We start from the raw sequence: 26,506 nt of genomic DNA on the forward strand, positions 1-26,506 counted from the left end.
TCTGTTTGCATTGCGCGCGGCGCGGCGCGGCTTAGCTTTCAATGACATATGCCCTTTGACCAATCAAAGAAGACGTAAAGCTTACTCTTCCTCGATCCTTTACCACTGCGGGGCGTAAACACGGCGCAGGTCACATGTCAGAAGGCAGAATAGTAATCTTTTTCCGGTGTTCGCGTTAGTGCAAGAATCGCTTGATAAAAATGGTAATGTATTATAGTTTGAATGATTGCTATGTTGTCCCATTAGTATGTTATTTGTGTTGATTGTCTCTCAGACCGAGGTTTCTCAACTCGACGTAATTATTGTGTCACATTATAAAAGTGTTGTGTGCATTATTGTGAACGAAGATAAATTCATTATGTAGTCCCATAGGCTTAAAATTATGTTTGTACGCCTCCGTGTGTGCCAGACGCGTAGACGACGCTGCTGGCTAACTAACAGCATGGTAACATCATGAACATTGAGCACCATAACAACTCTGTTTGCGGCAGGGTGCATATTTCTGGCAGGGGCACTTTCATTCATCAATAAAACAGCTAATAAACATCATGTGTGCTTACTCCCCTTTATCTGTTTATTAGGCCTAGCATGATTAGCATGATTAGAACACGAGCAGGAGTTTATTAGTAAATTTATTAAAAATATTAGGTCTAATTTAATAGTAAATTTGATATTACTCGCATGTTTCTTATAATCTTAGCTCTGTCTTTAAACTTTTTAAAGTTATGGGATAAAAGATCGGTCTGCATCTGTATCTTGTCATCGCCTTCGGGGATATGTTCTGTGGAGACTACGTCTGGCTTCATGGATTCCCCTCTTTATACACGGTCACGGAGCACAAGAACAACATGAAGAAGAACTGTAGATTAAAACTAAAATTTAAAAGTAAAAAAATGATTTAGATTCTATAAAAGATTCCTCTGGACCGACAGATTTTTCTGTCTATTATGCCTTTTTTATGGGAAGTGACTCCTGATTGGCATTGATTGGGCCTTTTCATCAGTGAATGAAATTTCAAAATGGCCCCGGTTGCATTTCTTCTTCTTCTGTGAGAGTGACCACAATTCATCTTGCTGATTATCTGTCACTTTGTAAGGGAACATAATGTGTAAACGGTTGTAACAGATACGCCGAGAGAGGGTGAAGAAAAAAACAACAAAAGATGGCGATTGTCCTCGGAGGACCTATGTTGACGATTCGGTACCGAAGACCGAATTAAAGTGTTCAAAGGCAAACCCTGTCTGGTTCTAGTGTCATTCCCTGTTGTGCAAAGTTGTCCCCTTTCAACTTTAATCAGTCTGGGGAACCTTTAGGGGTGGGTGCTCCCGCTCATAAGGATCCCTCCACCTGATGAGCATGGCCGGCCGGGATGCTTACCAACTGTATGAGGCCCCCTGTTCACTTCTCATCCATCTCACATCTGATTTTCAACTTGAATATTAAAAAATGTGTCAATTTACACTTGTAAATACATACAGATGTAGTCTAATCATTGACAACAGGATACGGGGTATGTTTGGTTCCACTAATAGTCCATTTCAGTTCGGGAAACCCACTCACAAGGGGGGCCCCTCCTTATAAGTAACCCGTCCCCCTTATAAGTAACCCCCGGGGCACCCCTTGTAAGGAGTCTCCACGCTTTTTTGCAATGTAACGCGAAAATGAAAGGACTGCGGCAATTCGCTTGATTATGTCCATAAAGCTTCACAAGTTTCCTAGTTACTCACGAAATTTGAGCAAAATCGGTTTGAGGCATCATATCTAAAATCATGGATTTAAATGCGATGTCAAACGACCCATGCGAATGCTGAAATGCGAGCGATTACTGGCGTGAGTGTCGCCAGGCGCGGCGGCGCGGCAATGCTTGAGTGCAGACGTGGCGACCGAGTACGTACTCCGTCGCCACGTCTGCACCAAAGAGTATAGAAGCGCACGCATCGTGCGCTCTATACTCTTTGGTCTGCACTCAAGCATTGCCGCGCCGCCGCGCCTGGCGACACTCACGCCAGTAATCGCTCGCATTTCAGCATTCGCATGGGTCGTTTGACATCGCATTTAAATCCATGATTTTAGATGTGATGCCTCAAACCGATTTTGCTCAAATTTCGTGAGTAACTAGGAAACTTGTGAAGCTTTATGGACATAATCAAGCGAATTGCCGCAGTCCTTTCATTTTCGCGTTGCATTGCAAAAAAGCGTGGAGACTCCTTATAAGGGGTGCCCCGGGGGTTACTTATAAGGGGGACGGGGTTACTTATAAGGGGGACGGGTTACTTATAAGGAGGGGCCCCCCTTGTGAGTGGGTTTCCCGAACTGATTTCTGTCGAAATCGATGACTTTAAATGATTCGGTCAGGGGGGATCTCTTCTTCCTCTTTTGTTGACTTCCTCCAGTCCTGGAGAACTGCGTTAGATTCGCAGAAATTTAGTGATACACTGATTGTCATGTAGTAATGTGGTCATGGGTCCAGCCGTAGACAACAGACAAGAATCAACACAATGGATAACAGGAAAGAGCAGGATCTGCGAGAACGGCAACTGCTCAGTAGGACGGATTTGAAACCTTTGCACTTGCGCTAGTCGGTAGCAGTGTAGCCTTTTGACCAGGCACTCTTGCTGTGCGACATCGTGTGGCACCCGATTGCTCTCTGCTGGTGTGGCCGATGTTGGTGCGTTTCACTCAAACCCTTTCACTCGCCACTACACAGGGTGCAGCGAAAGGGCCTTGTTCAAAGTCTAACATCGCGACTCTCATGCGTATTCATATCGCCAATATGCAAAGTGCGACGCAAAGGATGCATCGAAAGCCAAAGAATGGAGATGAACTCATAGCAAAATGTCTTTTCAAGACAATATGGGACTTCAGTGTGGAAATGAACAAGTGAACGTATCGTATGAATTAGGTAAGAAATGTATGTATATCACAAAAGTAAGCCTTTTGCTGGTCAAGTACAACACTTATAGAGGCGCGAAAATTTGTGTTTCTTTTTCATTGTACAGAGATAGCACTCTTGACTCGGTGCTCCCACAGTATAACTGTAGAAGGAGCGCTTCGGGGTTAATCTGACAAATAAATTGTCTAAGTTCACACGGTGATGTTTTTTGTTACACACACATATCCAGTCTCCATGATGAAAAGGAGGAAAAATTCTGTCCAGGTGCTTTTTGACAAAAATCAAGTTTTAACCAACAGATGTGCAGCGACCCATCGAAACACGAGTACCAGCGGGTTTGCTCAATGCAGGGCTTCAGCACTTATTGACCTGATCTGACTCAAAATTTTCGGTGCTTTTTTCTGTGGCTCTCGCCTTTCCATGCATGAATCAGCCCTGTGAAGCAGAAGTCTGACATCATTTTATAAAGATTCGTGAAGAGAAAAATAAAATCAGAACCAACCCGATCTTTTGCATATAAATGTTATATTCCAAATCACCATTTACACTGAAAGAGTAGGTGGGTACTCAAATTTGTCATTTGTCAAACTAATCACTTTGTACTATTACGAGTTCACTTTATTCATGAATCTGTCGTCCACCAGCCTTAGGGCACCTTTCATAAAAATGTCCCGCTGCATCCAGTACAGACAATGCTCAAGCCACGCAGGCTGGGGATTTTCAGAGCAAGCTTGGGCATGCACAGGAGGAAATTTTCTTTTTAAATTGAGATTTCTGTACATAACGCAGGTTTATTGCATGGCTTGTGTGCTGTCTGCACTGAAAGCCATGGGAAGCTTGCACAAAAGGTGCCCAAAGGCTGGTAGACAGTGGAATTCACAAAGAAAGTGTAGTTTCATACTGTCTTATGAGTCTCCAAAGTCTGGTAGAAGACATCGCACACTTTGGTATTTGTATTTAGGAATAATTGATAACTTGAATTGTAATCTCTGCGCTGTATACTCATCACAAGCAGTCGGTCCCGGCATGTACGATTCACACATGGTATACCTATATTGCAGCCGTTGGTATGTGAGTATGATATACACATACACAGTCAGCGCTGTTGAATTCAACTTTTGCCTGACTTACTCAGATACTAGTGTTGTATGTTGTGAAATTTGTAGGGTTAGTTTGTGCATGATTGAAAATCATTATAGAAGGTGCTGCAAAATTGCACTAGCAATTGCTGATGTATGCAACAGCCTCAGATAAGAAAAATAGTAAGGTATCAAATACTAAGGACCTTTTGCATCACTGTCACATGGGCAGACGTAAATCATAAAACAGTCACACTTGTGCCATTCACAGTTAACATATGTACAGTGTATTAAAACAATTTGTGGAGCTATTTACAAGGTTTAACCGAAATCAGGAGGTCGAGACAAACAGAAGGCACAAAGTTCAATTTCAGCGTGAAGTGAATTAAATTATAATACCACATACAAAAACAAAAGGAAAACAAATTGGATTTCAAAAGAAAGTTTGTTTAACTGTTTTGCCTATGTCCCACAACTACATCAGCGTGGATGGGATCCTGGTTTGATCCGGTTTCACTTGCAAAATTTCAATTTGTCGCCTTATTTACTTCTCCACCGTTAGTGCCGTAATCCACTATTAAGGCCCCCATCTCACTAGGAAGGCGACCGTGGCGATTTGTGACGATTTAACATATCGTGGCGTGATCGCCATCCGTCTCCATTTTGGGCCTCTGAGGCGATTGCGCTGTAGGAGATAGCGCCACGATGATAATACGACTCTGCCACGTTGTTGCTGCATTTCCAGGCTGACAAGATGCGCTGCTTCTGCGATTGAACCGACTGTATTGCGACATTCGTACGCTTATCAAGACCTCACTACAACAGTGATACGTTACGTCGGGCACATGCTACGATCTCAAGCGATCGGGGTGTAAAATGGGTTTCATGATTGAATTTCTTCAGTCAGATGTCAGTGTCAAACCAACATGGATACGCGGAATATGGTTTCACCCTTACATGTTAGCATTCTAGAACACACCAGTCAGAACCTGATGTGAAATTGCATTTAATTAAGTCATCCATTCAATTAAAAGGGCAAAATGTGTATATAATATTAAAGAACCGGCTTACGAGCAAACTACAAATCATATCCTTCAATGATACAATTTTATGAAGATATATTTGAAAAGATTACAACTTAATTTACTTTCATTGACTTGCAATGGTATACTGGTGCATCGCTTTCTTTCGTTCATAGTTGGTTCCTGTTACGTAATACTGTAAAAATGGTAATTTTCATGGGCAATGGGGGCCGCTTTCGATGAGCTTGAGTTACGCTTTACGCGTTGCTATCCCGTCAGAGCTACGAATGTGGCACTTTTAATGCGCTTGTGAGGCAATTTTATATGCTCTAAAACCACGGCGACCTCACTACGGAAGTTTTGGACATGTTCAAAACTTCCGTAGCGAGGTCGCAGACCATGGCGATGGTGGCGACCCTCCACGCTTCTGAACTGCTCAAGATACAATGGAGAAGATTTAAAGCTTTAAAGCCACGATCCGCCGCGCTTTGTCGATTTTTGATGATCATAACGGAATCGCCATCTAGTGAGATGGGGGTAAAAGTGCAGAGCTATACTCTTCCTTAACTACTCAATCACTTGTCGTGCTGATCCTCAAAAATGATAATTCCGTATGTATGACCATTATAACTCTTCATTCACTGTAGGAATACTGTCTCCACTGTCATTGGGTTCTGTACTAACCCACAATGCAGCTACAAGATTTCAGTTGTGTTTAAATTATATTTACCGACCACGTCCTGACAGTATTATATCATATTCTGGTGACTTCACAACATTCCGCATCGTTCGTACAGGTGCGTCATGCACCATCCGGTTCATCTCTCACTTGTGTCATCCACAAAGTCACAAATCAAGTGTCAAAAATTTTCACTTCTGGTAAGCTAACCTTGTGTATAGACGTCCGTGGACGTGGGACTTCAAAGCCTGCATGATGGAACGTGCTCTTCCTGTTCCGACTTCAAAGTGTTGCGAGGAACCTGCATTCACAGTCAGTGGCATCTAGAGGCTCTCCCTAGTGAGGGGGAAAGACAGTCTCTCTTCTGTGAATTCTGCCTGGGAATAAACTTGACCTCAGCACCATCTACACATAATTTAAATTTCAACATATGCCAATAGACTACATGTATATCTACAAAATATTACTAATAGGCTTGGCCGGCTTAAAATTATGACATCAGAGTGAGGATTGTGACCTGTGTTACTATCCCAGTATTTCAAAGAGTTAAGTGCTGCAGTAAATATAGATAAACGGCGCATGCAATTTTCCACATCAATTGGGATTCAGTTATCCAATTTTCCGCTTCATTATCAGAAACTGTACACAACCACAATTCATATCTTTAAGCAGCACATCAAAATCGGCAAACTGTAATTTCAACTTACCGATGACCGGTGTAAAATAAGCTAAACTGTCACTTTGCCCTGTCTGATGCACAAATCTCCCAGAGGCTGAAGAGATGCGGCTCCTGGCCGTCAACGAAAATGTGCCCTGTTTAAAACACCATGCCAAATGGTGTCTGGGTGTGGCGGGTGTTTTTCTTGCCACCGAACTAGCACATGTGTGCTCCCAACGAAGTCTAGGACCCTGTTTACAGTGTGGGGCTGGGCTGAGCCGCGGCCGAGCCCGGCCTCAATTGCGGGGCTGAGCCCCGCAATTTTGTCCGTTTACACTGCCGGGCTCGGCCCGAGCTTTTAATTCAAACCTTTCAATATTTTGCCGTAGTGGTGCTACCGAGACCACTTCTAGAGCGTGGCCAAATGCGCGGCCAGTTTTGGCCCCGCATTTGGCCTTTTGCGCGTTTACACTGAAATGAAGGCCGGGCTCGGCCGCGGCCAAGCCCGGCCTTTTCGCTCACTGTAAATGGGGTCTAAGTGATATCTGCCATGAGAAGTCTAAATTCTATGGTAAACTGCACACTCTGCTAAGACACTCAGTTCCAAAGCATCTCAGGCATTTCATTAAAAAAGAAAAAAAAAAACTTTGAACAACATCTACAGGACACTCCAGGACTGGAGCTATTCTCTGAGTCTCCCTACACATAGCTAATTATTGACATGCAAAATAGTTTAAGATCTCAGTCATCGATGGCACAGTACACATAACATTGCCACCTGGTTTACACTTTCTCTCTCTCTCTCGCTCTCTTACTTTCTCTTTCCCTCTCTCTGCACATGAACACGATGAATTGTCTAGTTGAATGACCAATATAATGTCATTAAATGGATGAAATGGATTTGAAATGCATTTTCGATGTGGCAATCATCTCTATCCAAAATCTGAACCAAATGAGATACTACTTTCTTTTTACTTGGCCTTATACTCTCTTACCTTAGTAATGATGTAACTTTAGGATGTCTTGTTTAGTATGTGCCTATGAATAAATGCTCTGCATTATGAATTTGAACCAAATCAGTATTAAAATGGGATGGTATTGATATTAGATGTCAACTCTTATGTTGTCGCTCAAAACAATCCACACTTTTTGTCCCCGCCGAACGAGTTCGAGCAGGGAACTATGAAACAGGCTCCGTACGTGTGTGTGTCCGTGTGTCCGTCTGTCTGTCCGTCCGTCTGTGTGTGCGTCCGTGTGTGATCAAAATGTTCAATTTGCTACTTCTCTATCATTTATGAGGCGATTTTGATTCTGTTTGCTTTACATGATAGCACTACATGGGAGCTTTGAAACTTCTACACAGAATTTCAGTTGTGACCTTTGACCTTGACCTTTGACCTATATTGTACATTTTGCTTCAAAATGCTACTCCTTCGCCATTTCTAACCTGATTTCGATTCCGTTTGCTTTATGTGATGGCACTAGGTGAGGGCTTCAAAACTTCTACACAGAATTTTGACCTTTGACTTCTTTGACCTTTGACCTTGATTTTTGACCTATATTGTACATTGGCTACAAAATGCTACTCCTTCGCCATTTCTAACCCGATTTCGATTCTGTTTGCTTTATGTGATGGCACTAGGTGAGGGCTTCAAAACTTCTACACAGAATTTTGACCTTTGACTTCTTTGACCTTTGACCTTGATTTTTGATGTGTATTGTACATTTTGCTACAAAATGCTACTCCTTCGCCATTTCTAACCCGATTTCGATTCCGTTTGCTCTATGTGATGGCATTAGGTGAGGGCTTTAAAACTTCTACACAGAATTTTGACCTTTGACTTCTTTGACCTTTGACCTTGATTTTTTACCTGTATTGTACATTTTGCTACAAAATGCTACTCCTTCGCCATTTCTAACCCGATTTCAATTCCGTTTGCTTTATGTGATAGCACTAGGTGAGGGCTTCTGAACTTCTACACAGAATTTTGACCTTTGACTTCTTTGACTTTTGACCTTGATTTTTGACCTGTATTGTACATTTACTACAAAATGCTACTTCCGGCGGGGACATTTATTACGCACCGCGTAATTTCTACTTTTCCTTGTTTCTTCTTGCACGCTGATATATATTAAAAGTAATTTGTTTTTGCATATCCTCCGCAGCAGAAAAGTTCTGTCTGTGGCAAAATATTTGAGAAAAATTTAAATTTGTGAAATTTTGCACGTAAAACAAGTGGAAAGCTGCTCAACACAAACATTGCACAGAGTTGCCAATTTTTTCTTACTCTCTAAACTTTATCAGTTCATTACTTTGTGTGTGTGTGTGTGTGTGTGTGTGTCTGACTTTTTCACCAAATTTCACTGATCTTGTCTGATTTTCTTGTTTTCATACAAAACAATGTAATATCAAAACGGAATTTCCCATTAACAGCGGAGAAAAGGTTGTGAGATCCTTCATTCTATGACAATTAATCTATAATCTAGACAACTAATTGCTATTGTAGCATTAGGGCAATGGGGTTAAGTCTGTTAGAGCTGGTAAAGAAGCACACATTCAGCCTATTTTTTTTTTTTACAGATTTTGAATAACTTATAAGAACTAACAAGCACTCATTATGCCTACATTTGTGAATTTTCAGTTGGTGCTTGTCCTTGGTGATCTTCACATCCCACATCGCAAAAGTGGCTTGCCAGCAAAGTTCAAGAAGCTCCTGGTTCCTGGCAAGATCCAGCACATCCTGTGTACAGGCAATCTCTGCACTAAGGAGTCACAGGACTACCTTAAGACACTAGCCAGTGATGTCCACATTGTCAGAGGGGACTTTGATGAGGTAATGCTTTGAGTTATCATGTAGTCATTGATAGAATACTGATTGGAGGAAAATGTAATGTCCAGCATCTGCTTAAGCCTTCCTCTGCCATTTACTATCAGCTTAGGCATAGGAAGTTCTCTACATGCACCATTGTTGGATTGAACCCTTCACCCCATAACAATACCTTGGACACTGACAGGAAAAGCCACATTTGAATAGTATTGCTTTTCCAACAACTTTTTTGTTTGATTGTTTTTGTGTTTGTTTTGTTTGTTTTTGTTAAAGGCAAATTTAATTCACTCCATTGTGTAGCATTGCTTTGGCAAGTGAAAAATGTATGTGACAGACTCATATTCTATCATTTCTTGAGTCATCTCCCTTGGAGGTATTTTCCAATGTTAAAAATAATGGAGCTACAGTGGAAACCATGATCATGTCTGCCAATTTTCCCATTAACTATCCTGGTTTATAATCATTCTAAGGTGGGTTTTTTTTTTCCCTGTAATTTCTTTAATACTCACAGTACACTGTGTTTGAAGCACTATCATACCAGCCAGTTTTCATGATTAGCATGCTTTACATCATTATTTCAGTGTTTTATTGAATTACACATTTTTAAAATGGTTTTTGTTTATTGTTGGGGCCACCAAAGTCAATTATCAGGCCTCCAGTAAAATGAAATTTGATGATTTTGGTTACCTGAATGGGCCACAAAAGAAAAGAAAATGTTCCCTTGTCATATGTATTCAAAGGTGTGACTGAGTCTGTGGTTATGATTTTCAGACATTTCCAGTCTTGTGGATGATACAACTGTTGTAACAATGCATAGAATGCTTGCTAATGGAAGCAAGCAGAAAATTCATCCCCCATGATGTTTACACAGGTAGACCCACAAAAAGAACTTAGTAATTCAGAAGAAAATGTTGTTTGTAACAAATATACATGTATGTTCACATAACAATTTAAAATCTGCAAGAGGAGCTTCATGTGTATCAATAGTCTGAAGTTCCACATGTGTGTAGGCATCTATCAAGCAAGATTTAGTTATTTGAACAATGTAAACTTTGTGGTCTCCAAAGTCTCATAAGGGGCAGCACCTGTCATTGCAATTTGATTTTTTTCAATAAAATACAGTGCACTCCTGTTATAACAAACATGGTTATAAAGAAATTCCGGTTACAAAGAAGTAAAAATTCAGGCCGCGACATTATCCGCTCTATGTATTTCTATTGTTTATAAATTTATTCGGTTATAACGAAATTTCGATATAATGAAAGAAAACTGCCGGTCCCGACGACTTCATTATAAAGGGAGTCCACTGTATTTTCTTTCGTCGTTTGTGTAAAAAGGGAAGAGATACATGTACTAGATGCATAATGTCACAAACTCTAGTTTCTGTTGAAGCACACAAAGAAGCTGGTCTCTATAGATACGGATATGTTAGTCTTAAATAATATATATATAAAAGTAACAAAACTGGAACAAAGTTCATGCTGTATCACCAACGGTTTATTTCTGCACACAAATTTTCGAGCACCTCGCCGCCCTTTCTCAAGTGTTGATACTGAGAGAACAATAACAAAATTAAGCCATAACAATATTGCAACCGTGTTACCAAGGATGCGCGCTTTAACGCATCAATGCTAGGCATCCTATGCACCCAGCGCGCATCCTGGCAACAGTGCAATGTTACGTCATAAGGAAATGACAATGAATATAAAGCATACATTAAAAAACCTGGCACGACTGATACAGAATCTGAGACTAGCATGACTATGAAATACACTGTATGTGAAAATCAATTATATGTAATTAAACAGATACGTCACAATACGTCTCGGAGTGAAAACAAAACTGGTTCCAAGTAAAAAGAGAGCGTGTTTTTGTATATTCAGCATTATATTACTCAAGTTGTACTCATAGTGATAAGACTCATTGCAGCGGGGTAAATGGGGGAATATACAACAGTAAGCGGCGCATCTACTTGTAAAAAGTGTAGTGCGTGAGCCATGATAGATCTATGTTCATGCCCTGTCCCTGGAAGCTCCTTGTGCGGATGATTGTGTTTGGTAACACGGTTTCAATATATTGTTATGGCTTAATTTTGTTATTGTTCTCTCAGTATCAACACTTGAGAAAGGGCGGCGAGACGCTCGAAAATTTGTGTGCAGAAATAAACCGTTGGTGATACAGCATGAACTTTGTTCCAGTTTTGTTACTTATCTTTTTATCTTGCCAACACGTGGACTACCTAATCAACATATATATATGTATATATATATATATATATATATATATATATATATATATGTATGTATGTATATATATATATATATATATATATATATATATATATATATATATATATATATATAAAACGAGAGTAATGAAGAGGCGGTAGACGTAGCTTTTAATCCTCACAATTGATTTTACTCCGAGCTTTCGGGCTCTGCCCTTTATCAAGACTGAGGACAAATTGGACAAAATACAGAACATGGATATCATATACAAAAGATAATGATGATCAAGACAATAGTGAAAATAATAACGACAATGATAGAGGCAGAGACGGCAGAAAATAAATATACTAATGGGAGTGTATATATGCGTCAATCTTACATAATACAACAAACATACAATCACAAACAGGCATACATACAATGTACATATAAGCATAAAACAAATACGTATGACTAAACATCTGCGCACACACATGTTTATATAGATATGAATTTGTACGCACAAACACATTTGTAAATCTTCTCACATATATGAAGACAGGCAACCATATAAACAATAACGGCAATTGATAAAATCCTAATAATAATTAAGTTAAGGAGTGTATGTATAAATAAACGGAACATAGGCATAAAAAAACAACAACGAAGAGCAGAGCACATAGGTAGCGTTCTTAGCCAGAAATAAGTGTAAAATTATGTGTTTGACAGCATTCAAGGTTACAGGAAGGGAAGAACAAAATCTATAAATACGTACGATGTGGGATGCACAGTTCACATTTGGCCTGGTTACATATTGGCAGTCAATTGGCAGCCGGTTGTGGGGAACCGAAACATTCTGGTGGTATAGGAGAAAATGAAAACGGGGGTGGGCTGACGGACAACTAAACACAGTGACAGCAATAAAATTTTATTTATTTAAGATTTACAAATGTGTTTGTGCGTACAAATTTGTATCTATTATGTGTGTGCGCAGATGTTTAGTCATACGTATTTGTAATGCCTGTTTGTGATTGTATGTATGTATGTTATATTATGTAAGATTGACGCATATATACACTCCCATTAGTATATTTATTTTCTGCCGTCTCTGCCTCTATCATTGTCGTTATTATTTTCACTATTGTCTTGATCATCATTATCTTTTGTATATGATATCCATGTTCTGTATTTTGTCCGATTTGTCCTCAGTCTTGATGAAGGGCAGGGCCGGAAAGCTCGAAGTAAAATCAATTGTGAGGATTAAAAGCTACGTCTACCGCCTCTTCATTACTCTCGTTACACACACTACTAAGATGCGACAGCCCAGGGGTTTAGCAGCTGAAGATACAAGTCTCACACTACATATATACACAGTCAACTTCGGATACCTCGACGTCGGATAAGCCAAATATCACTTACCTCGGGGGCAAAATGAAAGTCCCGATTGTTCCTATGGAGTTTCCGTGTATTAAAATTCGCGTAGCTCGAAGAAAATAACTCGAAGTTTGGTTACCTCGAAGTGAAATCTACTGTCCCGATCTTAATTAACTTATTGTTTTTCCCAGCATGTAGCTCGAATCGAAATTGCAAACATCACAAAATCAGCATCTCCGATTAAGCGCGCGTGGACAGCGAAGAAGACATGTCACAAATCTTTTCACACTCGACTGTATTCCCGACCAGAACAATCGCACACCCAAAAAAATACCCGGTACACAGCTGACAAGAAAAATCCCCAACACCTACCTACATACGTACACGGTATGCACATAGCACTTTTGCCAATGGAGTGCTTACGATAGCACTTCGCTCTGCCCCATCATCTTTTTTTTTCTTTATCCACTGTGTTTTAATTCTTGATCATGATAGTCATACCGTGCGCGTAGATTTCTTAACCGTCGTGGCGCACCTGCGTAGGTGTTGACAGTTATATCTTTGGCATTAATCATGGTCCACTGTCCAAACATCAATCTCCTGCGTAGTGCCTTTTTTTAACTTTTTTTTTTGCCTTTCACGAAGTCCATTGATACGTTTCATTTATTCTTCCCCGAGAACGCAAGCACTGATTGTTTGTTTTTTTCAGCAATGCGATTATGAAAATATTGTGGAATATGATGTGGAAGTATAGGCCGAGCATAATAAAGAATAGAATAGACAGGGCTCCACACTAACTTTTATCGGGCCACCAGTATCACTGATTTTTATTTTTTGGTGGTCGAATTTACTCGAAAGTAAAATCTGGCGACACAAAAAAAAAAAAAAAATGGAGAAAAACATTAGAAAAACTAAATCGGTCCAACTAAACATAGAAAAATGAATATTAAGCATTATTAAAGTGATACAGATGCCCATGTCCAAAACAAATGAATAGAAAATCCAATCATCTTATTCTGTGTTTTAAGATTTAGCAAATAGGCGTATAGATTGTTAAAAATGTTGATGCCTATACATTTTGGAGGTCAAAACTTACGTTTGAAATGAAAAAGTGGGAGCATTTGCCGATATTTGTTAGCATCTGACATTTGTTTTAGCATTGTAAAGAGCCGAAAGTTACCGTTATTCATTTCTTATTGTAAAAGCAATCATCCAACATTTATTAGTCTGTTAGCACCTTACGGAGCCGAATATTACCGTTAATCATTTTTAAATGTAAAAGCAAACAACCGACATTCATTTTAGCATCTTACGGAGCTGAATGCTATCCTTATCCATTTCCAAACGTGAAAGCAAACATCCGCTATTTGTTTCAGCATCTAACTGAGCGGATTAATACCGTTAATCATTTCCAAATGTAAAAGCAACAATCTGTCATTTATTTTTGCATCGTAAGAAGCAGAATATTACCGTTATTCATTTCAAACATACAACATTTATTTTATCATCGTACGGAGCCGAATGTTACTGCTGTCCATTTCCGAAAGTGAAATGAATCATCTGACAATTATTTTATCATCGTACGGAGCCGAATGTTACTGCTTTTCATTTTTGAACGTCGAAGCTGACATCAGACGTTTATTTTACCATCAAACGTAGCTGAATGTCACTGTTATTCATTTCGAAATGTAATAGCAAATATCCAATATTTTTTTTCAGCATCATATGGGGCAGAATGTTACTGCTATTCACTTCCAAACATGCCAAACGTAAAAGAAATCATTCGAGATGTATTTTAGCATCTTCCGGAGCTGAATGTTATTGCCATTTACTTTCGAACGTAAAAGCAAACATCCAGCATTTATTTTATCATCGTAAGGAGTTGAATGTTATTGTTACTCATTTCCGAACGTCAAAGCAAACATCAAACATTAATTTTACCATTGAACGCAGCTGAATGTTACTGTTATTCATTTCGAAATTTAAAAGCAAACATCAGACAGTTATTTTAGCATCGTATGGAGCAGAATATTACAGCAACTTCGAACTCAAAAGCGATCATCTGACATTTATTTCAGCATCTTCCGGAGCCGAAAGTTATTGCTATTTCCTTTCGAAAGTATAAGGAAACATCCGACACTTATTTAACCATCGTACTGAGTTAAATATTGGTTTACATTTCCGAATGTCAAAGCAAATATTCAACATTTATTTCAGCGTCTTCTGGAGCCGAATGTTATCCTTATTCATTTCCGAACGCAAAATCAAATATCTGACATTAGTTTTAGCACCATACGGAGCTGAGTCTTATCGTTTTTCATTTCCAAAAGTATGAGCAAACATCCGACATTTATTTTAATATCTTACGGAGCCGATTGTTATCGCTGTTCATTTTCAAAAGTAAAGGCAAACATCCAACTTTGTTTGGTGGCGTGATAGGGCCACCAAAATCTTCATTTCTGAAATTTTGATTTCAATTCTGATTTTCATTCAGTTCATTCATATAAAAGTCGATTCAATTCCAATTGACAAGCATGCAAACAATCGGTAGGCACTATTACAGATACCATGTTGAACATCGATAAACGTCGGAGAAGTCGAAAAAAATTCGACGTACGTACGCGTACCTCGAACCATTTTCTTCAGTCCCGACGAATTCAAGGTATCCGAAGTTGACTGTATATGTATATATATATTTTTTTTCTTCTTTTTTTTTATAACTTTCACAGACAGTGTCATATCCTGAGCAGAAGGTAGTAACAGTTGGTCAGTTCCGCGTTGGCATCTGCCATGGTCACCAGGTCATTCCATGGGGAGATGTTGAGAGTCTGGCCATGGTCCAGCGACAGCTTGATGTGGACATTCTCATCTCTGGTCACACCCACAAGTTTGAGGCCTATGAGCATGAGGGGAAGTTCTACATCAATCCTGGCTCAGCCACAGGAGCTTACAGCGCCCTTGACACGTAAGATTTCTCATTGTCTTTGCATTTTATTTCAGCTGTCTGTAATTTCCTGTAATTAAATCTTAGCCATGATTAATGTAGTCAGTGAGAAGAATTGTACATGTGCATGCAGTATAATCGCTGTTCTGTTTAGCATGCTTTTACTTCTCAAAGAGTGATTTGTTAAGTATCCTTGGCACAAAAGATTTTCCTGTCTTCATAGGAATGTCATGTGGAAATGTGCACGCAGGTTACCAGACACTCTGTTATGTTTTTGTTGTATTTGTTTGGAAATATGAATTTGCTATAACTTGCTAGTGATGTGTGTGTTGCAGAGGAGGAGCTGTCAGGCTTATTATAATTGTCGACCTGAAATATGATTGAAGGAACTGTTAATTTACTCACCACAAAGCGAGCTGTGAGGTGATGGCATCCTCACCTCTTGTAATATGCTGAAAAATTTCCAGCCAATACTTCTGTTTAGTGAAAACATGTGAAACTCAAAATTCCATAATTTGATTTTATGTGTAATTTCATTTAAACTTCTACGTAGTCCATGTGTGTTATTTTACTTTTTCATCAAAGTCACCTTGAACACTACTAACTGAACATGTGTCCAGTAGTCATGACCCATAGTTTGCCTAGATTTTATCCACAAACTTCTTAATGATAAACAGAAGACCCTTGGTTCCAGTGAATGCTTATGTCCTGCCACTATTTAAGTAAGGATGTATTCAGTGCTGTGTGCCTCACATCTTCACTGTTACTTATCTTTACCAATTTTTCCTTTGCTACACAGAAATACGGTTCCCTCCTTCGTACTTATGGATATCCAAGCATCCACTGTTGTCACATATGTCTACCAGCTTATGGGAGATGATGTGAAAGTTGAGAGGATAGAGTATAAGAAGAATTGAAAAGAAAATTAAATGTTTACTTGTTTCATTCCATGAATGCTGTATATAAGCACTGGGAGAGCATTTTTCAAAGCATGGACTTTTGTTCAATCCTCTGCTGAGAGAAGACACAGCTTGGAATACAGAAATTCGTCAATATTAAAACAGTTTGTAAATTACAATGTATTTCAATTTAAAGGAGAATATGAATGTAAAATATGAGTTTATTACAGATGGATGATATACCAGAGTGAAAACCTATTGAAGAAGAAGTAATGAAGAAAATGCAACAGATCAAGGAAATTTTAGCAGCTTGGTAGATTTTCAGAGATAGGTGTTCATTTGGGTGTCAGGATGTTTTAGACTGACATCTATTAGAGGTCATGAAGGAATCAAGTGGATCATGTGATGAAAACATTGTATTCCTCATCAATTCCTCATGTGTTTCCTGGAAAAGATTTCACTATTGACATAATTATCTCCGAAGAAATGAGCAATATAGCTTGCTGGTCAAGATACCAGGACTTTACATAATTACAGATCATTCAGAATAAGGCATGTGAAATTTGGTCTGATGATTCAAGAATGTATGGTTTTGCTAGTGGATAAAATGAGGCATGAAAAATGCACTTTTATGGTGGCATTGACAATTAATGTAATACATTCAAAGAATACCATGGCATTTTTTTCATCCTGGCATTCTTACTGCCATATCTTTCGTCCTCGTAATGAAGCGGTTTTCTTCTCTGTTACTGTAATAACACTGGGCTTATCAAAGTGATTTCTCTTTAGGGTAATTCTTCAAGAATCTTTTTTTAATAACTTGCCATGCAAACCAAACAAACTCTTTGGAGTGAAGCACATATGAAAGCTTTGTTATGTGTTATTTTCAGCAGTATTTCTCACAGTATCTGTTTATACAGCAACTTTCTCTCTTTTAAGTCTAGATTCATGGCAGTGTCATTTTGTTTCATATATGTGCAGTCACTCTCTTTTTGTGTTCATAGTTTAAGTGAGGTTGTTGCAGGAGAAGCATCAAGTATTTAGCTGGTAGAGAACATTATGAATAGTCCAATTTGAACACTCACTGGTTTTACATATATTTTCTGCTAATACATATATTACGATATACATGTATATAGATACGTCTCTGTATGTAAGTATGTTTGTTAATACACGTGTACATTTCTAGAAATGTCCCCATGAAGTGGGTATATGCTTTCACTGAAAAAGGGGATCATGACATATGGTTTTTCTGTTTAAATGCGACTGTATACACCATATTTAGCGAATTCAAATTTTCGTGAATGGAGTCTTGCTAACAATTTCACGAGTGGTTAAAGTTGCGATCTTGGAGTACAGCAATTGATGGTGAAATCATTTCCTCATTTTCAGGAAGTAAAATTAGCAAATCCTATATTGAAAACAACAATGCTATAAACTTGCAAAAAAAGTATTGAGTATTGTCGGTACTATGATGTATTCCTAACATATTTCCAAGGTCATTTGAACGAGGCAGATTTCAGCATATACTGGTTCATAAGCAAACATGATTTAGACACCTGCACGATTATGTTTGTGCATATAATGCATGTGTTGTACTTGTACTGCTGTATAAACATATTGGATCAGAGGTAATATTTTCATGGGCTGTTAAATTCGCAAATAGCCCAAACCTCATGAAATTGGTGAACACAACACCCTGCAAATTATATGCTGTATACAGAATGTAGTGCTTTTGTACTATATGCAATTTCAGTGTCTGAACACATGAAAATGTTTGTTACCTGTCATGTATTAGCTCCATGGTACAAAGTGTATAGTCTTGATCTCCATTAACAATCACGAAATATGGTAATTTCTGTGCAAACTGCATCCCTTGACATTTCTCACCCCCACCCTCCCCCTATAAAAGATATGATATATATATATATATATATATATATATATATATATAATTATTTTTATTTATTTATTTTTTTTAATTTTATCATCAGTTGAGGACATAAATTGAAAGTCTGTGGGCTTAGATATGTGGTTAGCAAGAGGATGATTTATTGCAGAATGCAAATACTGAAAGATATGAATTGATGTCACATGGAAGGTACTTGAGCACTTGCTGAAATTGCCTACTGTAGATGTAGAAGGGTTAAGTTAATCAGGGAACATATCTGCATTTGTTATATTGGGACAAGCAGGACCGGAAAAATATTAAAAGTGATGTCTGTTACAACTCATGTGGTAGGCTCCTGGAGATAATTAAGTAGTATTGCTCTCATGATAGGTTCATATTCTGTTCATCGAGAATGGTTGACTCTGTTGACCATACTGTTTGTTTCATGTCTTAGTCCATGCAAGTTTATGGTAAGACGCTGTACTGCTGTGAGATCTATATACTGATAACTAAGCTGTTACCCCTCCTGTGTCGTGTACAGAAATATGTTTTGATAAGCCTACATCAAAAACTGATATGTAATTCACAAATGGATACTGAGTTGAGGGAAAGAGAGAGAGAGAGAGAGAGAGAGAGAGAGGTAATTAGGTGATCCGAGTATCCTCTCGGATCGCCTTCTGTATCTGTACGGATTCTTTGTTCTTCTTCTTCTTCTTTCTTTATTTCTCCTCAAAAGTTTTGTAGAGGTTAGCTCAGAAAGTCCTCTGCCTATCAATTTCAAAATTATACCATATATGTATCGTGTCCCAAAGACGACAAATCTAATAAAATCATTCTGATCAGTCGACCGTGACGTCACTATGACGTCATTATATGAAATCACATTTTCATTCATATCTCAATAATGGAATGGAATGGAATTTCTCAATGAAATTTACGTCTCGTATAGTTCAAGTCAAGCTCTTTCTACTCATATTCTAAAAATTCAACTCTACGCTTAAAACGTACGCGTACGCGCTCATTGAAATGTTGACATGCTCCAATCGAGCTCAATTTTTTTTGCACATGTTTCAGATCATTTAGAGCATTTTTCAAAAGAATTGAAAAAAATGTAGACGGACGCATAAGCGCGTGCATATACGCACGCACAGCTCATATGCAATAGAAATTTCCAGTTTTTTCACACAGATCAGATGTCTTCTACGTCAAGGAATAATTCTACCAAGTTTCAAGTCAATATGACGTCATACGGGCCCGTCAAAGTTGAAATTCTGCGCGCGCGTCAATGGCGATATACAGTGCAACTATGCCAAAAACCCGCCAATTTTAAATCCGATTTTACTCGTCAGGATGGACGTTGACACCCACTTTTTTTTACATATTCTGAAAGCTGATGAGTTGTACATGTAATTCCATGAGTTGGCGATGCTGGAAAAATGATTAAAAGATATCAAATTTCTTAATAAAATAAAAATTTTCAAAATGACGTCATCAAATTTCAGTATGTTGTAGCTTATGAAATGGTCATTCAAACGTAAAATTACAATATTTTGATTGGATGACTGCATCACCTCGTAAAATTGGATTGAAGATAACCTTGTCAAATTTGACCAGTTTACGTGTTATCTCTATGGGAGTGCAGTTTTTCTGGAAATGAAAATTGACATGACTATCTTTTTTGAGCCCTAACTCACTTATCCTTCAGTGAATTTCTCCCAGATTTTAATATGTTGTAGCTGAGACTTTGCACTATCGTAAAAGTACCCTCCATTTTTTCATACGATGTCGGGATCACATCGAAAAACTTGGTTAAAATTGGCACTTGGCTTCGATGTAGCGTCATTTTGCTTAATACACAGAGCCTATGGGGGATGAAATAGCTCAGTGGATAGCGCATCCGACTTTTAATCTAAAGGTCCCAGGTTCGAGGTTCACCCCTGCTTTTTGCTCTTTTTTTTTAAACACTTTTTTCTTCTTTTTCTTTAGTTAGTCTTATTCTCCCTTCCTATCTTTATCTTTTTTCTGATTTTTTTATGCTTCTCCTTCAAATTTCTATACAATACCTTAACTTTTTCCTTATTTTTCTTTCTTTCTTCCACTTTCTGTGCAATAGATCAACAACAACAATGGCTATCAACCCCATATTTTGCACATGTTTAGTTCATGTCACGAACATCATTTCATAAACTAACAACTGTACTTCCTCCGACACCATCTTGGGAAGGTAAATTAGGGTCAAAGGTCAAAAGTGTTTAATCCTGTATCTTGGTAAATACATGTCCTATCTTTCCCACATTTTGCAAACGTAAGGAACATGCTGCAAGAATCATTTCACAAAATAACAGCTTTTTGCTCAGATGCCATCTTGGCTGTGTAAAGTGGGGTCAAAGGTCAAATATACTTCATTCTGTAATATCATTAGTGTATATGGTATCACCGTCATATTTTGCACACACATGGACCTCGATAGATGGATCATTTTGTAAAATAACGACGCTTTGGTCGGACGCCATTTTGGCTGTGCAAATGAGGTATTATCTCTATGGGAGTACATTTTTTCTGGAAATGAAAAATGACATGACTGTCTTTATCGAGCACTAGCTAATTTATCCAGTGAATTTCTCCCAGATTTTAATATGTTGTAGATGAAACTTTTGGCTATCGTTCATGTGATCCATATTCTTATTGGAAGTCGGGATTGCGTCCAAAGACCTGGTTGAAATTGACGCTTAGCTTCAATGTCGGGAGATATGTCTTTCTTTCGATGAATTTCTTCGCAATAGCTCGAGAAAAATACGCCCTTTCACCCCCACATTTTGCACATGTTTAGTCCATGTCAAGTACATCTTTTCATAGAATAACAACTACTTCATCAGACACTGTCTTTTCTAGGTAAATTAGGGTCAAAGGTAATAAAATCTATTTCTGAATATATCGGATCATCTAATTTGTCAGTGTTGACAAATTCCAAGTCTAGTTGTATATAGTCACTCTTAGATGATCATCAGCAGTGGCAGCTTATTGCCAGTTGTGTGATGTCCGTGCATCTTGACATGGTGCCAAATCCAACAGAAAAACAATGAGAAAATTGAGTACACAATTTTCCTGTTATGGTACATTTTACAATAAAGAAGACATGTCTGGTTGATTTACGTGAAAATCAATTTATTTAATCAAGCTTTGTTGCTGGATACTCAAGTCGCATGAGAATTTTTAGATAAAAGATTAAAACAAGGTATACATAACCATTAAACCTATAGTAGTTTAGTTAGTTACATCAATGCTTTATCAAACAATTATATTATTCCGTGTCTTAATTAAATTTTGTTCTATCTTGTCTGTGTGACATTTTAGTTATTGAGATGTGAAGATAATGACATAGTGGCAAGAAAATCAAAGCTAGAATTGTACCATACTTTATACCTGGTGGCTGCACTAACAACCAAGTGAATGTTTCCACAAAGAAAGAAGCAAGTTTGACTCAGACTGTCTGCCAAATGGTAGCATCACAGAATATACAGATTTTAGCATTATCAGACTTTATAGTAGGTGAATTATTATTGTACTTTGGAACAGTTGTGTAGGCTTTGTTATCTCACCTGCGCTGTTGGCTCAATTGAGCGATAGCAATTGTCTGTTGTCCGTTAACTTGTTAAATCTTCAGCTTTTTCTTGAAAACTCTGTAACTGATCTTCATAAATCTTGGCAGGTAGCATCCCTAGGGGAGTCCTCCTCCTCCTCCCTCCCCCCCCCCAAAAAAAAAGTTGACAAAATCTTCTCTAGAACAAGACATGATGACTGTAGATTCAAGTTTGTGCATGGCAGATTTGGGGGGGGGGCGGCAAATTGGGGCCCAAATTTTACATTTTCAACCTTCTTCTCTAAAACAAAGACTTTCACCACACTTGGCTGGTAGAGAATAAAAAAAAAATCAAAGAAACAGACAACCATAAAATAAAGAAATACCCTGAGTAAATACACATTATTGAATGTGCTGTGAATGTTACCTATGGTAGATCCAAGGGGCCCCATCAGGGCCAGGACTGAATTTTGGGCCAGATTTAATATTTTGATCTTTTTGAAAATGCTTGGTCACATTTTCTACAAATTTGGCAGATAGTTCTGCCAGTGTGATGGAGACCATAACCCCATGGAGGCCCTCAAAGTCCCCCCCCCCCCCCACAATTCTGCTATGTTCTTAGGCAATAGTCTGCAAGAATGTGTGAAGGTGGACTAGTGATACTCGGGTGAGTGCGAGGTCCCCGGGTCTCTTGTTTATTATCTATGTCATGAGACCCTAAAGTGATATTGTGAATGCCTCTAAATATGCCACATATATTTCTTTTGTTTTTATAAGATCATTCATGCATGCAAATATCGCAGGATGAATTTTGTATGTAACTCCCAGTGACCTGATAATGTACTGTAGTACAAATTGTATAGTTATGACTGTATTGACTACATTGAATGAACAAACATCTTTGTGTGTTTTATCTGTGTATGTGCATTATTGATACATACATATACAGTATGTACAATTACTTGGAGATGGGAACAGCATGATCAGTAGCCTATCCGATAGGCGTCGGGCTGTATCGATACTAGACTGATCGCTATTATGGAGACGGACGTGCGAGGGCTTCAGCCCGAGGGCCTATCATCACTCGTTTTCGAATCATTATTCATGATATGCTTATCGTATGCACGACATGTATTTTTATGCATGATTCATAAGACAGGCCTTATGTGGTCATCGACCTCATCGATTAAACCAATCAAATATCATCTCCAACTGCATATATTTTTGGACGAATCCATGTTTGTTTGGGTAGGTTTATAAGAACTACTACATGATTTCATAATTACTTTGCTATTTTGATTCTCATTAGTCTCAGTGTTTTGTATTTTTTTTTTTATTTGTACTATTACTTGACAATTTCACTTTATTGGGAATTTGAAAGAATAATTATTTTGGCTATCAACCATCTTCTACCTACGCTGTTGGAGTTGCCTAATATAGCCTTTACGCGTTATGCATATTCAACATACATACGTACCAGTTTTTCGTAGAATATCTACGAAAACAAATGATTCGAAAACGAGTGATGATAGGCGCTCGGGCTGAAGCCCTTGCATGTCCATCTCCATGTAGCAATCAGTCTAGTATCGATACAGCCCGACGCCTATCGGATAGGCTACATGATCAGCTGCATGCTCCATTGTGAAAACCAGAAAGTTAGAAGGTAGTAAATGTGCAACAAAACAATAATGATACAAGTACACATATGCACACAATTTTGATTTGTTTTGATTTTAATATAGTGCATTATTCATAAAACTATTTCATTTATCATTGGAGGTATTATGTGTCTCACACATTTAACAACAAACACGCATACATATATATATATATATATATATACAATTTAAGAACATGCAGTTTATATCACTAGAATCTTTGGTAACACAACAGAAAATGAACCCAACACAAATAATTCATGATTGTGTCAAAAATAGACAAGTACAGGATGTAGGAGCCTATTGTGTGACTGCAAACTTCTAACTAGCAATTCAGCAAGGAACAAATACATTGTACATACACGTATTACATAAGCTAAACATTACATGGAAAACAATGGTGGCAACAAGTCAAATTATTTAGTGTTAAAGCAGGGTCTGAAGAAGTGTAATTTCTGTAATTGACAATGAAATTGTTCCTGTCACTAAAGTCAGCATAAATGATACCCGCACACACACAAAACACACACACACGCATATATATATAGATGGATAGATATATATGTATATGTATATCTATGTGGTGTTATAATATATTTGTGTGTGTGTGTGTGTGTATGTGTGTGAGTGGATTGAGTGACTGCAGCATTACAGTGCACTCCTGCTCTAATGAACAGTTATAACAATAATCTTACATAACAACGAAGTAAACGTTTAGATCCAAAAATTATTAAGTTTTTGTAATACTCTATTATTTGGCTGTAACAAAATTTCCATCTTATGAAAGACAATTGTTTGCCCACAAAAGTGAATTTGGAGGAAAATCAGACAATCAAAGACTGCAACCGTTCTTGATATCACTGCAGGCTAATGATCTGAAGAGTATTCAACATACTTTATTTTAATTTTCCACCATTATGAAAGAGAACTTGACTGGCCTCTTTCAGAAAGCAGGGATAATATTACCCTTAGCATATGTAAAAAGTCAAGGGAATGTGTACTTTTCATTCCCCCCCCCCCCCAAGAAAATAAAAAGAAACTTTAATAAGGAATTCTCTACACTTTCTTAAATCATCTTGCAGTGACATCTGGTAATGTAGTCTCCTCATTCAGTGATGATGGCACTGAAAATAGTAAGTCGAAACATTCTGAACTTCACCAGACAATCTAGATAAAACAAATCAAAAGGCACTTACCCCTTCTTATACTGTAAAACGAGGAATGTTCGTGTGCATTTTAATTTCGCGAATTTTGCGAGCGCGAAGATTCGCAAAATTTAAAATGCACGCGAAAGTTCTTGTCTACACTATATGCATTGAATGCCACTGGCAGTTCGCGAAAATTTCATGCTGCAAAAAAGGGCCGTTGGCTCCAATTCGCGAAAAATTCATGCCGCAAATATATTATCATGTTTTACAGTACATTTATAGGCATACTTCATGACAATTGATGAATACCATAATTTATTTGTAAAATAATAACAAGTCCATTTGTGTGTGTGTGTGTTGAAATCACTCAAAGGCACCAGATGAATACACCCTGAATGCCCTATTGAACCTGCACTTGAAATATGTCAGTGAATTTATTTCTTCAGACTTTAGCAACTCAGGGGGGGGGGGGGGGGAGGGGGGATAAAAGGTTGTTGCTTCAACAAATGGATACATGAAAAACAGAAATTATCTTGCTCAAAATAAATCTACTTCAGGTACAGACTACCAAAAAAATATAAAGAAGGATTGTATTGTATCATTTGAGAAAGAAAAACAGGCATATCACATACGTATGTACATGCTGTCTCCCTTTACATTCGTTACATGTTCCACATCAGAATACATTGTGTATGTATGGTTGGACCTACTACTCATCGACCACCTAATGTTTATTTGCTTGATAAGAATATTTAACACTGAAATTCACGTAAAAAACTTGACCTACGTGATTGAGAAAATCCAGCACTATCAAATGCCGTTGTTCCCTTTTCGATTCGAAGTTTCAGTGCAAAAATATCGCCGTCGAACTCGGTGGCCTCGTTTCAGCTCCCCGCGGTAAAGCTCCTTATTGAGATCGACCGCTGTTTTTGCATTGACAATGCACGCAAACCGAGTTGTATTGAACACCGTGTTGTACGAAGCTTTTTAGAAACTTCCATAGACATTACATTACGATTCGGTGAAAATATTCATTTGAAATTTTGTCCTTGATTAAAACCATTAATGAACAGTGAATTTTCGCGTTTTCCCACACCATCCTCATCAACGGTCAAAGCCAATCCATTTTTATGTGCTCTGCGCGCAGTGAAGTGCGTACTAAGCGTTCTGTGCGCCAATGTATACGCGGTCGGTTTCAAGAAGGGTGGTCTATATGTAGTAGGGCTACCAGTGGCGTAACTACGGGGGGGCATGGGGGGGCACATGCCCCCCCAATCCGCTGGTAAAAAAAAAAAGAAAAAAAGGAAGAAAAAAAAAGAAAAAAACCCTACCAAAATGGTAATTCGAGGGTTAGTAAACTGCTTTTGAAATCGAGATGAAAGGATGATCAAGAAAAAAAAAAAATTTTTCTAAGATTTCTTTTAACCATATAATTAAAGAGGTATTATAGTGAAACATTGTTCAAAAAGCCCGGAGACGACAAAAGATTGTGATTCAGTGTGATTCCTGGTTGGCATTTTGAATACAAGCAGGATGTGCGCAGTGTACTCAGAACATCGGAATGGCAAAAAGAGTCGCTGCGATGTTGCGCAATGTGATGTTTGATAGGTTGTACACATTTGCTATCAAAGCTTGATCATTGATTT

General features: G+C 38.2%; 1 protein-coding gene across 1 annotated transcript; it reads left to right on the top strand.

The window, feature by feature from the left end:
* The first annotated feature begins 119 nt into the window (after positions 1–119).
* LOC140227102 (vacuolar protein sorting-associated protein 29) lies at positions 120–18,493 on the top strand. Its single transcript, XM_072307531.1, has 4 exons — positions 120–203; positions 8,974–9,165; positions 15,470–15,705; positions 16,484–18,493. Exons 1-4 carry the CDS (start codon positions 201–203, stop codon positions 16,599–16,601), a joined length of 549 nt encoding a protein of 182 aa, XP_072163632.1. The 5' UTR covers positions 120–200; the 3' UTR covers positions 16,602–18,493.
* The last annotated feature ends 8,013 nt before the right edge of the window (positions 18,494–26,506 follow it).

The sequence above is a fragment of the Diadema setosum genome, chromosome 4, assembly GCF_964275005.1.
Source record: "Diadema setosum chromosome 4, eeDiaSeto1, whole genome shotgun sequence".
In the NCBI taxonomy this organism is placed as follows: Eukaryota; Metazoa; Echinodermata; class Echinoidea; order Diadematoida; family Diadematidae; genus Diadema; species Diadema setosum.